The following is a 15,526-nucleotide window of genomic DNA, read 5'->3' on the forward strand; positions in this document are numbered from 1 at the left end:
GAAACCGGCTTTGAAGGTCAACTGTATAAACAAAATTCAAAGCTAACGTTTATAACATTTACATCATTTTAAAATTTAGCTCGACTGAAACGTTCATCGTGTTGAATTTTGTCAAAAACGTTTTAATGTTTTTATTGAAACTTAAATAAGATTTTATTGAAACTTAAATAAGATTTTATTGAAATATTTGAAAAACAAATCAAAATATATGCTTATTCTGTGCTTTAAATTTTTTTATCATAAAATGAAAAAGCTTCAACAGAAAGTTTGTTAAATAACATAAAAAGTGCTTTTGTTCTTCATCTGATCAAAAAATAATAACGTTTTCATCTGCTTTCGTAGATGCAGTGAAAAAAATTTTTCGATGAATAGTCTTGTAACATTGCAATCAAACAAACTTTTTATAAATCTATGAAAAATTTTATACGAGTATTATATTATATAATTCAAACAACGTAGAACGTTGACGGATTGACAGATTTACAGCCTAAACGAAAATATAAAATTCAATTGTTTTTTAAACAAAAAGTTCAAGTGCTAAAAACTTGGGTACTCTTTAAACCTTGTTATTGTGTGAAATAATAATCAATAAATTAAAATAATTTAACAAACAGTTAATTGACAAGTGTTGTAATACAATAAAAAAGAAATAAATTTTTAACGAGGATGAAGTAACGAACTAATGCCGATCATTTTTGTTCCTAATTCAGTTTTGTGGTTCGTAGGAAAAAACAGTTATGCAGCGAAACAAATAAAATAAAATTTTATTAAGTATTTCTTGCTGTAAAATAATCATAAATTTCAATGGTTTGAATGGGGATGTGAAGGACGGTGAGTTGCAGCTGTTGCCTCATGTCCTCGTGCTTAGCAACATTACTGTTTGCGCCAGTTCAACCATGTTCATGATGACTAACTGACGAATGTATAAATACCATGCGATGTCTACGTCAAAAATCGCGTTACAACTGCAGACATTTCTACTGTTAGAAAGCATTTTAATAGTGGTAAGCCGCTTTTGTTTGATAACTATGAATAAAAAAATTTTTAGTGATAATTCTTCTACTATTTTTTAAAAATACTTAAATTATTAATTTCAGTTATTATTCAAGGTTTAATAAAATTTTTTTTTTATTATCAGAAAAATCTGAAATGCGTTCCTTAGCTGTATTTCTAATGTGTTTGGCAACCAGTTAGACTTTTTTTATATTACATGTTAACATTTTTTACTCAAAAAAATAAAATTATCAATTGTTATTCAATCCTGTTTAGCAATATTACTCACATTTTTTTGCAATCTTATCAAATTTCCAATACAGCTAATGCCATGATCGCAGTGCCCGATGGATTCCAACTTGCTGAAAAAAGCTGGCCTGAGCTGAAAGATAAAGTATGTTTGCTTTAAAATAGCAGTATAATTTTTGTAACAATTTAATTTCGTTATTTTAGAAAATGCTCGATGTTAAACAAGCCATTTTGAAAGATATGCCAAATATTGGAGTAAGATCCTTTTTGTTTCGTTCTTGTCTATTTTGTTTCAATTCATTTTGCCAAATAAATTTTGACATTCATTTTGTCAAAAGTTAATTTTGAATAAATTTATTTTTTCTAACATTTCTGTAACTTTTATTTCACTTAATATTCTAATGCTGTTTTTCTTCAACGTTCATTTTAATTCGTTTCGTTTTGTTTGACACCGGCTGACCAGAAATTGAAACTGAAAAACTGTGACAAAATGAGGCGCAAATTTTTTTGCATAAAAGTTCACATGATATAACTAAATCATATAAGTTTAATTTTTATAATAAGATCGCTGGCATTCAATCAATGTTTAGTTGAAATAACTCTTAACAATGAAGTTTATTTATTTATATGTTTTGCACTAGAGTTTTTTTTATAGATCCTATAAATTTTTTTTAATCTTTCGTATAATTCAAATTATTTTTAATCCTCAATAACCGCTTTAAAAAGTTATAAAATTTTATTTTTATAGCATTTATATAACATCGAGACATGTTTATAATTAGGAAGACCTTTCCCGGCAGCTAGAACAACTTGCCCAAGAACGAGACTGTTCAGTCTAACATTATTTTATATTAATTTTTATCGCCTAAACATATTTATGTAAGTCCAAAATTTATTTGGTTTGGCGTCATTTGGCATAATGTGTTTTCAACCGTTGTTTTAGTTTTTGAATTCCTCACAATAAGCTAACATGTCTATAAGTTAGTAAAATATATTTCTATGAACGCGTTTATTTATTTGTTAAAAAAACTCTCAATTTAATGAAATTTATAGAAAAACTTTTTTAATATTTTTATTTATATTAATTTTACAATTTTCAAAGTTCAGAGAATTTCCAGTTGATGCTTCAAAATATTCTGAAGAGTTTTGGTACAATGAAGTTAAATTGGTTTACGACAAATCGAACAATGTTGTTGAAGTTCCTGCTTATTGGGGAATTGGTTCGTTCAACTGTTTTGTGTTTGATTTGAATGCAGCCACGTTAAACAGATTTAAAATGATGTTTAAAAATTTGTACTTAAGTAAACATGTTTAACGTAATAATGCCGATAATTTTATTCACGGTTTGGCAAATTAAAGGTTTTGAAACGTAGGCCCGTACGTAGGTTCGTCTTTTGTGTTTGTTAAAGTACATGTCTACTTGTCATGAAATGTTTTAAAAAGCTTCTTTCAAAGTGTATAATTTTTTATTAAAATACCGTTTTTAAAATTTAAATTTGTTATTTTGATCTCAGGTATTGTTGTAATTTGTTTTAAATAGTCGGACGAATTTGACGATTTCAGGATAAAAATTCGCTACATAGAAATATTGTTATATGGAATTAGTTAAGGAAAATTACAAAAAAAATTTTGTTAGAAATATTGAAAAATTAAGAAAAAAACTATCCAACGCTAATTCAATCTAAATTCATTTTGACAAAGTCAATATTTCCCTATATTAACAGCAGAAAGCACTGATGATGATTCATTCGGAATCGAAAGCCTTATTTTCAGCATGAAATCAGAAAATAAGTTTATTTTGAATTTTAACAAACTAAACGTTCACCAAAAAACTTTAGTGAGAAAAATTGAAAAAACGAACTACAAACATATTAACGCCAAACATTCGGTAGAATTTATAGAATATTGTAAAAAATATATATATATATTCAAAAGTTAGTAGAAAATGGCGCCAGGATAGTTTTAAAGAAAGAATTCGAAAAGTTGTTATAAAACTGAAAAGAACTTTTGCTCATATAACCAGAGTTGAAACCTAAAAAAACTTGCTCATTCAATGACGATTGTCACTGTTATAATAAAGCTTGCAGTGATAACGGCAGATTCATAACAGTCAGGTGAACCTGGTGACACTCAGTCACCTACACACGTCAGTACTCAAGAACATGGTTGGAGGGGAGTTGTTAAATTCAAAAAGACTTAGAATGTTTAAGAACAAAATGTAACGCCTATTTTTAAAAAAAAATTATCTTTCTATATTTTCTGGCCAAAATTCTTATTTTTTACACTACTATTAGGCTTAATAAGATTAAATAGCGTTTCTCTCTGTATTTATGAACAAACTAACGGAGCATTTTTGTCAAACTTTTTAAAACTTTCAGACGCAATGTTGATACCACAAGGTTTAAAGAAGAATCACGTCACTTTGTGCAAGCATTGTCTGTCTATTGATGTTTTCTAAAGTTCGCTAACGATAACATAAATCCCTTAACATTATCCGGACTCTTCCAAATGTATCTGTGCCTATTTTGCAGACGGTGTGTTAGTAATGGGCAGCTTATTTGGAACAACAAAGTATACCAGTGTTCAAGTCTTTAATTTGTGCATTGAAGCGAAACATGTCATTTTTTGAATTCTTGCAGTAACTAACTGAGTTTCTTTCAGTAACGGGTCAAGAGAAAATGCGGAGATGCAGGCAGCCACAAATAAAGAAAATTATAAAAATTCTGTGTATAATAGTGTAACGAAGTATATGGAAATTAGCGAGGAAAGGCAATCAACTCTATACAGTTTTGAAATCACCCCGGCACCAAAAGTTTCTGCCACTCAGTCTCTATTCAATTAGTATATATAGTTCTGAAAATAACCATTTTGTAAGTTTGGTGCAAACAAAACAGACGATTAAAAAATTTTGAATAAAATTGTTTTATTCAAACTTAACAATAAACTGTTAAGTACGTAGTAAGTTGAGCTTTATAATTTGTAACATTTTGTTGAACATTTTATTTTAGCATTGTTTTTTGGTAGGTAATTACGAGAATGACTCACAAGTGTAAAATAATTTAATTTAAATAATTTTTGTTTAGAACCAAATTTTGAGTTGGTATCTCCCGTTATTGGACAGGTATGTTTATATTCGATTCATTTCATTCACATCACCCTAATAAGATAAAATAACAGAGACCACACTCAACAAAATACTTATAAATAAATATTGTGAACAAGACAAAAAAAACAAAATTAGTTTTTACTTCCTTTACTTCATTAAATTTGTAAACAGTTATAGGTTATAGCACAAACACAAAAATAATAACAACAATTCACACTAATGAGCACAGACCGAAGTTTTTGTTGAATTTTAAAATTGCCTGTAAAATTGATGTGATAGGTCTAAACTTTTGGAAAACATTTAGTATATTCTGTCACGAACGATGATTTAGATTGTTCTTTGAAAATTGTCAAAATAGTCAAGTATTAAGAAAGTGTTGGCTTTCGTTTTTATTTTTAAATGAATCACAGAATGGCACCAAAAAATGAATTTTAATCTGCAGAAGGTGTTTAGAAACGTAATTAATGTTTTGGTTTTCAGGTTTTTATATTTCTTTAAACAGTGAACATTTTATTAAACAGGCCTACAATAAAGTTGTGGATTCCTTCGGAACTGAAATGCCAAAATTGAAAGTATGTGTGAAAGATAACATTAGTAGAATTTTTAACTTTATTCACGACAATAAAACATTTTTACATTGTTAAACTAGATCTCGTTCTCTACAAATTTAAACATGAATCGTAAAATTTTGTTTATATTTTCAATTTAAAAGTCAATGTTTGCTAAAAAAAATTTAATTAACAGGTATGTGTGTACAAAAACAACAAGGAAATTTTTTCCACTGATGCAGCTGTGAAGAATTATGCAAGGCTCGACGTGGATGATGATAACAAAGTTAGTGCTGTTGAAACGGTGACATTAATAATGAAATTTAGTGACAAATATTTATGCTGGAAAAAAATAACAAAAAAATTTATAGATATATTTTATACATTCCATGAATATGTGCTGGACGTTTAGTTTAACATTACAATCTTTTCATCAATATATATATATATATATATATATATATATATATATATATATATATATATATATATATCATATATAAACCAAAGTCTCTCATTTCTGTTTTAAGGGACGATAAAATATTACAACGATGTGGAAGTAGCAATAGATTGTCTAATATTGTCGCCACAAACTCTAAATCAATTTTTTGGACTCGATATTTGCTAATTTGATAATAATTTATTCAAGGTTGAAAAAGAGCCATACTACGTGAGAGTTCCAGCCAAGAAGTGAAATGCATGATTTATTACTACAATATACAATATACATTTATATTCATTAATTTAAATAATTGACACCAATTGTTGATTAATTTTAACTGAAAATTTGATTTTATCAAGTGAAAATGAATATATCGCAATGTTATTGTTGTTCTTTCAAAATATATGAATGATATACGCCAACTAAAATTTTTTTATATTCTTTTAATAGGGGGAAAATTTTAATGATAAAATTTAGATCAAAATTAAAAAAAGGAACATTTAAGAACACCTGCAGTACCTGATCCAGATTGTTTCGAGATTTTGTCACATTTGCGTTGTTAGCCGGCAATATAATTTATTTAATAATTTTTAATAAATTAAAAATTTAATAAATTTTTCAAACATTAAACAATATTAGAGAGAAATAATATTAACCATGAAAAACAATTTGCTTCACTTAACGGGTAGAAGCGAGGCCAACGCGTCGGAATTGTGTACTTGTATGCTAATGAGTAGTTTACGCAAGGTCCCTTTTTGAAATATTTTTAATTTTGATTTAATCTCAAGTTAAAAAGAAAAACTATTTTTTATTAAAAAAGACAACTAATAAAATGAGTTTTATAACAGACCTATTTTCATTACTGACTGAGATTAACTAAATTTTACCATTATAATTAAAGTACCTACTAAAATTAAAGAATGTAAATTTTCAGTTTTTTCAACAAAATCTTACTTCAAACTAGAAAAAACTAAATTTTCTGCATTAACTTGCTCGATTGATAACTTAGCTGAAAATTAAAAAAATTCATGCAAGATATATTGTTAAGTGACAGGTATTGTAAGAAGATTGCGCAGAACTACCTATGTTTTTTTTATGTATTTGCATATTCATCTACTTGTTCAAATCGTTTTTACTTGATGACATATTTGTCTAATAAGGGATTACAAATTCTACATCTCTCATCCGACTTCGACACTTTATTTTTTCCATTCATTATCCTTATTTAAACTACTGCATTCTCTTATGGAGAAATATTCCAAAATGTCATCTTTACAATCTAACTTTGACTCAAACCTCTTCCATATACAAAACCCTACTTTATTAAACATAAAATTTTGACCATCAATCTGCTTTACATCTATTTCTGCTCAATAATTGTACTCAAATTTTTAAATAATTTGCTTCCGAAAACATTTTTAAATTTTTATACACAAAGCAATTTAATTAAGTCTTACTTCACAAGACATACTCCTCTCTTTCTTTACAGCTACAAAACGTTACTCAAATTAATTTCATCCAGTTTAAAACATACTGGACCATTAATATGGTCTAAATTTGTTCCCGCAGATATATCAAATTTGAATAAGTTGTATTTATTTTAGAAAAAATTTGCAATTTTGCTTTTTACCTTATATCCCGACATCACTTTTTAAGCCTGATGTTCATACCTGTCATTGTTTTAATTTATTTAAAAAATTGTTAGTTTCTCAAAGTATTGACTTGATATTTTCTGTTTTTTCAGCTTTTTTTAAAAATATTTTTAAATTACGTATTTTATGTCGTAGTTAAGGGTGGCCTATCCACAAGTTATATAGTTAACTTATTTTGGCTTCCCTTCAAACAAAAAGAATGTAAAAAAATGAAATAAAATTTTTTTTTATTGTCGTTCCATATCAAATGTCATTTTATAATATATCATTTTAGAACATTTTTAATAAATATGCCATATTTATTTGCCATAAAAAACACCACGGTTTAATATTTTGTACAACCTACAAAAATTTGAAATTAAAACGCTTGTTAATTTTTGCTATTCACAATTATAGGGCTTGAATTATTACAGCACGTTGGTGTGCATACGACATAGTTTATCGGCTCAATGCTATATATTGATGATTCCCTATATGTATCTATTCTATATATATATATAGCTAAACCAGAAAGTTTTTTAAACGAGGTAAAAAGTGCTTTGGTCAATACCTGATGATGAAGTGATAACGTTTTAATCTATGTGCTGTGAAAAAATAAATAACTCATTGAATAGCTTTGTAACATTGCAACTAGACAACATTTTTATCAATCTATATAAAAATATAAATGAGTAAAAAATTATTCAGACAACTTAAAATGCAGTTGAAAAATAACTAAAAGTTGCATTGGCAAGATAACATTGATTGTAAATCGTTTTTTTAACAAAAAAAACGGCTAAAAACTTTTGCACTTTTTGAACTTTTTTTTTCATAAGTTTGTATGAAATAATAATAATAATAAATAATTTAAAATAATTTTATCAACAGCTAGTAGAAAAAAGTTGTAAATAAAGAAGAATTTAAAATTAAACGAGAATGAATTTACGAACTAATGCTAAACATTACTTATCCTTTTTGTTTCCAATTCAGTTTTGTTAGTTCGTGAGGAAAAGAGTTATACAGCGAAACGAATCAAATAAAACTTTATAATGTGTTTTTGTGCCGTAAATAAATCCCAAGGTCCCACAACGAGGCAATCCAACGATTGAAAAGGTAGGTACTGATGTGAAAGAGGTGAGTTGCAGCTGTTGCCTCACGTTCTCGTGCTTCGCAACATTACTGGCTGCGCCCGCTCAACTACTTTCATGATAACTAACTGACGAATATATAAATACCATGCGATATCATATGAAAAATCGCGTTAAAACTTCAAACAATTGTTAGAGAAAGCATTTTAGGTGTGGTAAGCCAATTTTGATTGGTTCTTATAAAAAAGAAATTTTTTTTATAATGTTTCTATAATTTTTTTATATTTAAAATAATAGTTTAAATTATTAATTCAAAGTTTAATGAAATTTATTTTTATTTATTATCAGAACAATCTGAAATGCATTCTTAGTTGTGTTTCTGATGTGTTTGGCAACCAGTTAGATTACTTTTTATATTTTATGATATTACTTTTGACTTATTTAATTAAAACTAAAGATTGTTATTCAATCTTGTCCAAAAGCAACTTTATTTCTTGAACATTAATCAACTTTTCAATTCAGCCGATGCATTGGGGTCTGTCAGAGGATTCAAAAATGTTGAGAGAACTTGGCCTGAACTACAATATAAAGAATGTTTGTTTTATTAACGCAATAAAATTTTCTGAACAAATTTTTTTTCTTACTCTAGAAATTGGATGACGTCAAAGAAGCCATTTTGAAAGATATGCCAAATGTTGGGCTACTTGCTTTCGTCGCTTCTTTTTGTCGACAAAAGTTGTGATGCGTGCCAGTTCGAAATCAGAAACCGCCGCTTGTGAGCTTGTCCTCCACTCTGTACGTCCAAGAGCAACAACACCCATGGATTTAAGATCCAGTCTGCATGTTTTCAAGTTTTCAAACTATCTTTTAGTTTTCAAACCAAACCACTTGCAAATTGAGCTCCAGAACCAAGTAATAACACCTGTTTTAAAACTTTTGCATCGAACATGTGAATTACATGTCCATCCAACAAAACTGGGCTTGCAGCAAAAGTTCTTCACTACCCATGATACCACACATGATACCACACATTTTCAATGCAGTCGTATTTGGAATTCTGTATTCCCATTTAACATTAGCAATAATTTTGAGACACCTCATGGAAAATTGATCACGTCTGCGGATATGACTTCTTTAGTCTCACAGCCTTATAACAGTGATTTTAGCAAAACTGATATTTTATTAGCTAGTGTCACATCCCGTTCTTTCCAGTGGCGTCTACTTAGATCACCAAAAGCAGCACCAGCCTTAGAAAGTTTAACTGAAATATCATCATCGATGGTTGTAGTGTCGGAGATGTAACTGCCAAGGTAGCAAAATCTATACACAACTACTAGTCATCGACCGTTACGAAGGCTATAGCATTTGATGAGATAGGATAGTTTTGGTGCAAGACCTTTGTTTTTTTTGTTCATATTCACCGTGAGTCCAAACGTTTTAGCTGCTGCATGGAAATGGTTGAACAAGGCCTGACTTCATTTTGTGAATACGCAATCAGAGCGCACTCATCAGCTAAGAGCATGTCGCAAACTATGGTGATTTGAGTTTTTGACTTTGTCTGTAATTGTCTGTTGTTAAATATGTCTCCATCCGTGCGGTAACAGATAAATATCCCCTTTTCAATAATTAAAAGCAGCTTGGAGCATTAGGGAGAAGTAAAGTAGCCATGACGCATCTCCGTTTTGTTCCATTTGTCATCTTGAAGTCCAGAGATCGATCACCATTTTCAACTTTTCAACAACGCTTGCTTTCATGTAAAGAGCAAAATGTTGAAACAAAATCGCGGTAGAGCCAATCTTCTCTAGAAGACATCTTCATAGCGCCGATCGATTGATAGAATCGAACGTTTTAGTTAAATCGATAAAAACATATAAATGATCATGCTGCTGCTCGTGAAATTTTTTTGTTGTTGTCTTGCGGTAAAAATCATACCCTTAAGACCACGTCTAGACCAAAAACTGCACTGGCCTTCTAAAAATTGCTTGGTCAGATGATCGACGACCACTCTGGTCAATATTTGGCAAAGACCGAATAAAACAGGGATATTTTTCTGTGATCACCACAACACAAACGATTGCCGTTTCGTTTGAATATAATCCTGTGGAACCTATTTTTTCTTCCACATGATCTTTAACATCGTCACCATCCTCACTTTAAGTTCTGCAGGTAATCGGGAGCTTATCCATTAGACACCCACCTGTAAGATAGCTTTATAAACTTCAGACAGACTGGAGGGATCGTCGTCAAGATCACACATAACAATTCTGCAAGAACCGCATCATCAACCGAGGTCTGTTGATTGAGCACACCGTTGAAGTATTTAGCCCATCGAGCCAGGGTTTCATGGTCATTCTTGATTTGTGTGTGTCCGTCCTTTTACTGCACCGGAACACTACCCAAGTTGCGAAGACCAAATATTGTTTTTAAATAAATTTCAATAGAATATTTTTCTCTATATATATATATGTTCGTAAAATATAACATGCTATTTTAATAATTCTCCTCTTTATTTATTGAGCGATTTTTTTAATTTGTCAACAGTTGGTGTATTACAAATCTTGTTTGATATGTAGTTTCAAATATAACTATCTTGTAATTTGGAACAAACAGAAAGAGGGTATAATTTTTTGTGCGAAATTATTTTACACAAACTGAACAATATACTGTTAAGTGCATGTTAAATTGAACTTTTTAATTTGTTACGTTATGTTTAACATTTTAATTCAGCATGTTTTTGTGTAATTTGTTATTTCATATAAAGGAAAAAACTAATAACTTTAAATTTCAAATATTTGTTTTATAGAACCAAATTTCAAGTTAATATATCCAGTTATTGGATATATTAATTAACTCTGTTTTATTAGGAACAGAAAATAATTGAGAAATGATATTGTTATGTTAGTTATAGAGAAGGAAATATTAAATTTTTTTATGGTAAATCACGCGTGCTTCTATTTCGTGATTAATCGTCACTTATTTTAAAGTAGGGGTTAAAAAAAGTTTTGTTAAAATTTTGATAAGATAAACAAAGATTTCAGTCATTTAAAAAGTCAAAAAGTGCTCCCAAATTCCAGTGAAATAAAATAAAAAAAATTAGATTTTGTAATGTAAACAGAAATAATTGCAAAATCAATCTTTTGTATGATGATAAACTTTGCAGATTAAATTTTCGTCATTCCTCTGTGATTATTCATTGAAAAATAAATCGGTTCGATTTTTGCTGAAATATTTGTTGAAATGACAGAAATTTGATTACAATGTTGATATGAATTTGTGTTTATGGAATGAAAATTGACTACCTTTAAAAACATGGTTGTACATTAAAAGTTATAAGTTTTTGCTGAATCGCAAAAAAAAGGATTAGCCTGTTCAGTTTGATGCAATAGAATTTTTTTTTATTGAAATCTTTAGTAAACTGTTATTATTTAGATAATTTTTGAAAAATTATCAATTTTTCAAAAAAATATTTGGTTCTATTTTTACTCTTAAACAAATGTCATAATCGCATAAAAATATAATTAAATTTTTATCTACAAAAGGTGCATTGTAACGTAATTGATGTTTCGGTTTTGTATTTTTTTAACTTTGTAACGTTACTAAGCAGATATTCGCTGGTGTTGTGGCTACTGTCCAAGCTAAAATTCTAAATCTGAAAGTATGTGTGAAAGATAATATTAGTAGAATATTTAACATTATTACAATAAATCAATTTTCACCTTGTTTAATTTTATCTCGACCTCCTTAAATTTAAAATGTGAACTAAATGAAGAACCGTTCCTGGCTTTAAATTCTGTTTATTGTTTTTACTTAAAAGCTGAAAATCAAAATTTTGCTAAATGAAAAAATAAAATCAACAGGTGTGTGCGTACAGAAACAATCAAGAAATTTTTTCCACTTCTGCGACAGTCGAGGATTATGCAAGACCCGACGTGGATATTTATGATAAAGTTAGTGTAACTAATCCCAGTAACAAAATTTTATGTAAAAAATATAGCAACCTTATTAAATGTAGGAAAAATTAAATTATCAATCATAAGTTAAAAGTGCTCTTAAACATTGAAAAGACGCATTCGAGTAAATAATAATGTAAAACCAATAAATTGTTTTTTAGTGCAATTTAATGGTCTTTCTGTACAAACGGTTAAATTTACGCCATCTAGTCTCTTTGAAAGTTTTGGTTCAGTTTACTGATTTTCAAATTCTGAAAGTTTTATATACACTCAAATTCAAACTACTAATTGACTAATTTTGATTTTAACATAACTCAAGGCCCGAGAGTTTGTTAGTAACTTTCATGACATTTATTATTTGTTAATCACAAAGTCAAATTTGAAATCAAAAAGGCACAACAATTTTTTGATCATGATCTATTAGATTTGAAGTTGTTTTACAAATATTTGAAGTCAACAAGTTACAAATGAACCAATCAAAGCGCTCAAATGACCTAATGGTAAAATAACACAAGACCCAAAAAGAACTGCTAATCTATTAAATAAATGTTTTTTAAGATGTTTTTGTAGTAGGAGACAATGGTGAACTTCCTTTGTTTGAAATTAAGTTTAATTTAATGAAAACTTTTATAATTTTGTTCATCTCGACTCTGATGAATTAATTATGAGCAAGTTAATGAATAAGTCTTGAACCAAACAAAACATGTAATCTCTATCCAATACTCCTAAAAAACTGTGCGGAGTGTTTTGCTCTACCAGGGACATTAATTTTCAAAGCATGATTAGCCACCAGCCAATTACCAATACAGTCAAATTCAGCAAATATGACACACTTGTTAGAAAATGTGACAAAACGTTGGCTGAAAACACATCAAACTGGGTAAGTTTATTTATTGGTGTACCTTAAGTGTCAGTTATCGGTCCATTATTGTTCATTTTGCACGAAAACGATCTGCCACACTGTTTCTTAAATGTGTCGAAACTATATGCTGATGATAACAAATTCTTTCTAAAATGGATTTTGATCATTGCGTTTACAAACTCCAATCAGAACTTAGACAGAGGTTTTAAATGAACACAAGACTGGCTGTTAAAGTTCAACAGAAATAAATGTGTGTTTACGCATTAATGATGTAATAACAAAATGAACACCTTTTAGATAGATGGTAAAATCTTAGCCGATTAAGAAATGAAGAAAGATCTTGGTATGGTGTTTAGTACAAATTCATAATGGAAGACTCTATTCATTGCGACAGCAAATAAAGCAAATCAAAAGCTTCAAAAATCATTTACCCATTTAAACTGCAAGCAAATGAAAAATTTCTAATTCGGCTGTTATAGTGTGCCTGACAACACACTCACTGACTCCTTTGCCAGTCTTCAGTGTACTTTACTACAACTACTATTAGTACGACTACTAGTACTACTAATACTACTACTAATACTACTACTACTACTACTACTAATTAAAATTTAAACAAATTATAAAATAAAACTGTTAATGACGAATCAAAGTTGTTTTTACTTTTAGTATAATGAAGTCGTTTTCTCTCAATTTTTCCATCCATAATCATATGAGCTCACATTGTTGGCAACATTGAAAAATTAAGTTTTCAAAATTCTAAATTTATTTAATAATTATAATAGTGAATTTTCGGACATATATTTACGTTGTTAGTTTATAATAATAGTTTGTTGTACCGGTTGTTGTTGGTTAACAATTTTTTCTACAAAGCTAATTAATAAACTGCTACAATAATCATTCAAGGTTGAGAGAGTACCTCGCGGATTAAAATATCTCTGCATGAATCATTAACAAAAATTATTTATTGTAAATTCATTTTAAAAAATTTTAATTTTAATAATTGACATTAATCATTGATAAAAGAATATTAGTTATAACTAGAAATTTGGTTTTATTTTGTGAAAATATTCTTACCGCAATGTTATTGCTGTTATTTTAAATTATTACAAAATTGGATTAATTTAGGCCGAATGTTGAATGAAAGTATTTTACATTCTTTTAATATGAAAATCATTTTAATTGTGGAAATTTAGATCAAAATTTAAAAATTTGAAAAGACACATTTTTATGTGCCTAAGTGTCAAATTATCATGTAATAACTGTGAGCAACGATTCTCAGCTTCGTCGCTCGTCGTCCACACTACCGAGATACACAGCGATTTGTAAGTTATTATGATTAACATCTACCAACAGTCAATTGTCGTCTATTAAAACTCCATTAAATATGTTATAACATCCACATAACGCCAGGAGTAAAATTTTACGTTAAGATAGTTAAAGTACTCTATTTTCCAAGAATGTTCGATTTTTCAGTTATGCTAATCGATCACCAAATACCACAGAACATCGTTCATCACAACCGTTAATTTCAATACGCGAACAATTTAGAACCGAACAAAGGTTAGGGTTAGGGTTAGCGAGTTTCTAAGAATTTCTCCATGACAGGTTTTGGAACTCAAATCTATGTAGAGTATGGGCAACGGTCAACGAATTAGAGAATCATAGAGAATAGAGGTTTCATATGTATGCATATGTTAATTGGTTTTAAACATTATAAATTTTTCATATTTTATATATGTTTTAAAAATTGATTCTTTAAAAGTCTTAAAAAAGAAAGAAAAATTATTTAATTTACATTTATCTAATCAAACTATGAATTTATGGATTACTTTTTTGAATGTTGGGGATTCCGCTTAGTTAAGATTTACTCTTTTGGAATGCCCCATTATGTAACAAATTTATTGTTTGTTCTTAACAAACGAATAGACGAATACGAATCTTCGCCCACAAGTACAAAAATACTAATATTAAATAACACGAGTCACCAGTTCCAGATTGCTTCTAAATATTGCCACATTTACGTTATCCGCAAGCAGAATTCTGTACTTTATAATTTTTCAAATAATAATTAAATTAAAAATTAACTGAATTGTTCAAACGATAAAAATATAAGCGAGCAATGTATCACATTGTAAAGACTCATGCGTCGCAAAAAACATTTGAAAATAAATCAATTTAATTCTGTCAAGAAAATATGTTATTTTATAAATATTTTTTATTTACGTCAATTATAGTAAAATATTTATAATATTTATAATTCAGAATAAAAACAACTTCTGACAATAATAAAATTTTGAAAAAATATAAATGGTCGCATGTGGCTGTATTCGTCGTCAAAGTTTTGTTAATGCAATGAATGGAAACTTCGCAAATGAGTCATCACATTAATTATGGTTTTTCCATGCATCACCGGAGACTACAACACCCAGCAAATTCGTTAAAATACGTGAGTCAGCGAATCATCCAATGGTACGATGCACCGGGATCTTTCCACAGCGCAATCTGGACCACGCAGACCGATGGCGCTTCTTACCATTAATTTTAATTTTCCTTCTTCACGCAGTTTATTCTGTTTATGGTTGCAAGAAAAAAAACATCAACTTCGAAAACTGAAATTTCAAAAATTAGGAAACTGGTTTTTAAATAAAATCTTT

General features: G+C 28.8%; 1 protein-coding gene across 1 annotated transcript; it reads left to right on the forward strand.

Moving 5' to 3' along the window:
* Positions 1–1,149: 1,149 nt before the first annotated feature.
* HELRODRAFT_160984 (hypothetical protein) lies at positions 1,150–14,944 on the forward strand (the record flags this gene model as incomplete). Its single annotated transcript, XM_009020975.1, has 14 exons — positions 1,150–1,189; positions 1,317–1,387; positions 1,447–1,497; positions 2,345–2,462; positions 4,326–4,363; positions 4,870–4,920; positions 5,093–5,182; positions 5,978–6,085; positions 8,050–8,103; positions 8,580–8,651; positions 8,707–8,751; positions 11,915–12,004; positions 12,401–12,467; positions 14,799–14,944. The coding sequence occupies 14 exons, from the start codon at positions 1,150–1,152 to the stop codon at positions 14,942–14,944; spliced, it is 1,041 nt and encodes a 346-aa protein (XP_009019223.1).
* Between the last annotated feature and the right edge of the window lie 582 nt (positions 14,945–15,526).

Source organism: Helobdella robusta (assembly GCF_000326865.2).
Source record: "Helobdella robusta unplaced genomic scaffold HELROscaffold_3, whole genome shotgun sequence".
NCBI classification, from domain to species: Eukaryota; Metazoa; Annelida; class Clitellata; order Rhynchobdellida; family Glossiphoniidae; genus Helobdella; species Helobdella robusta.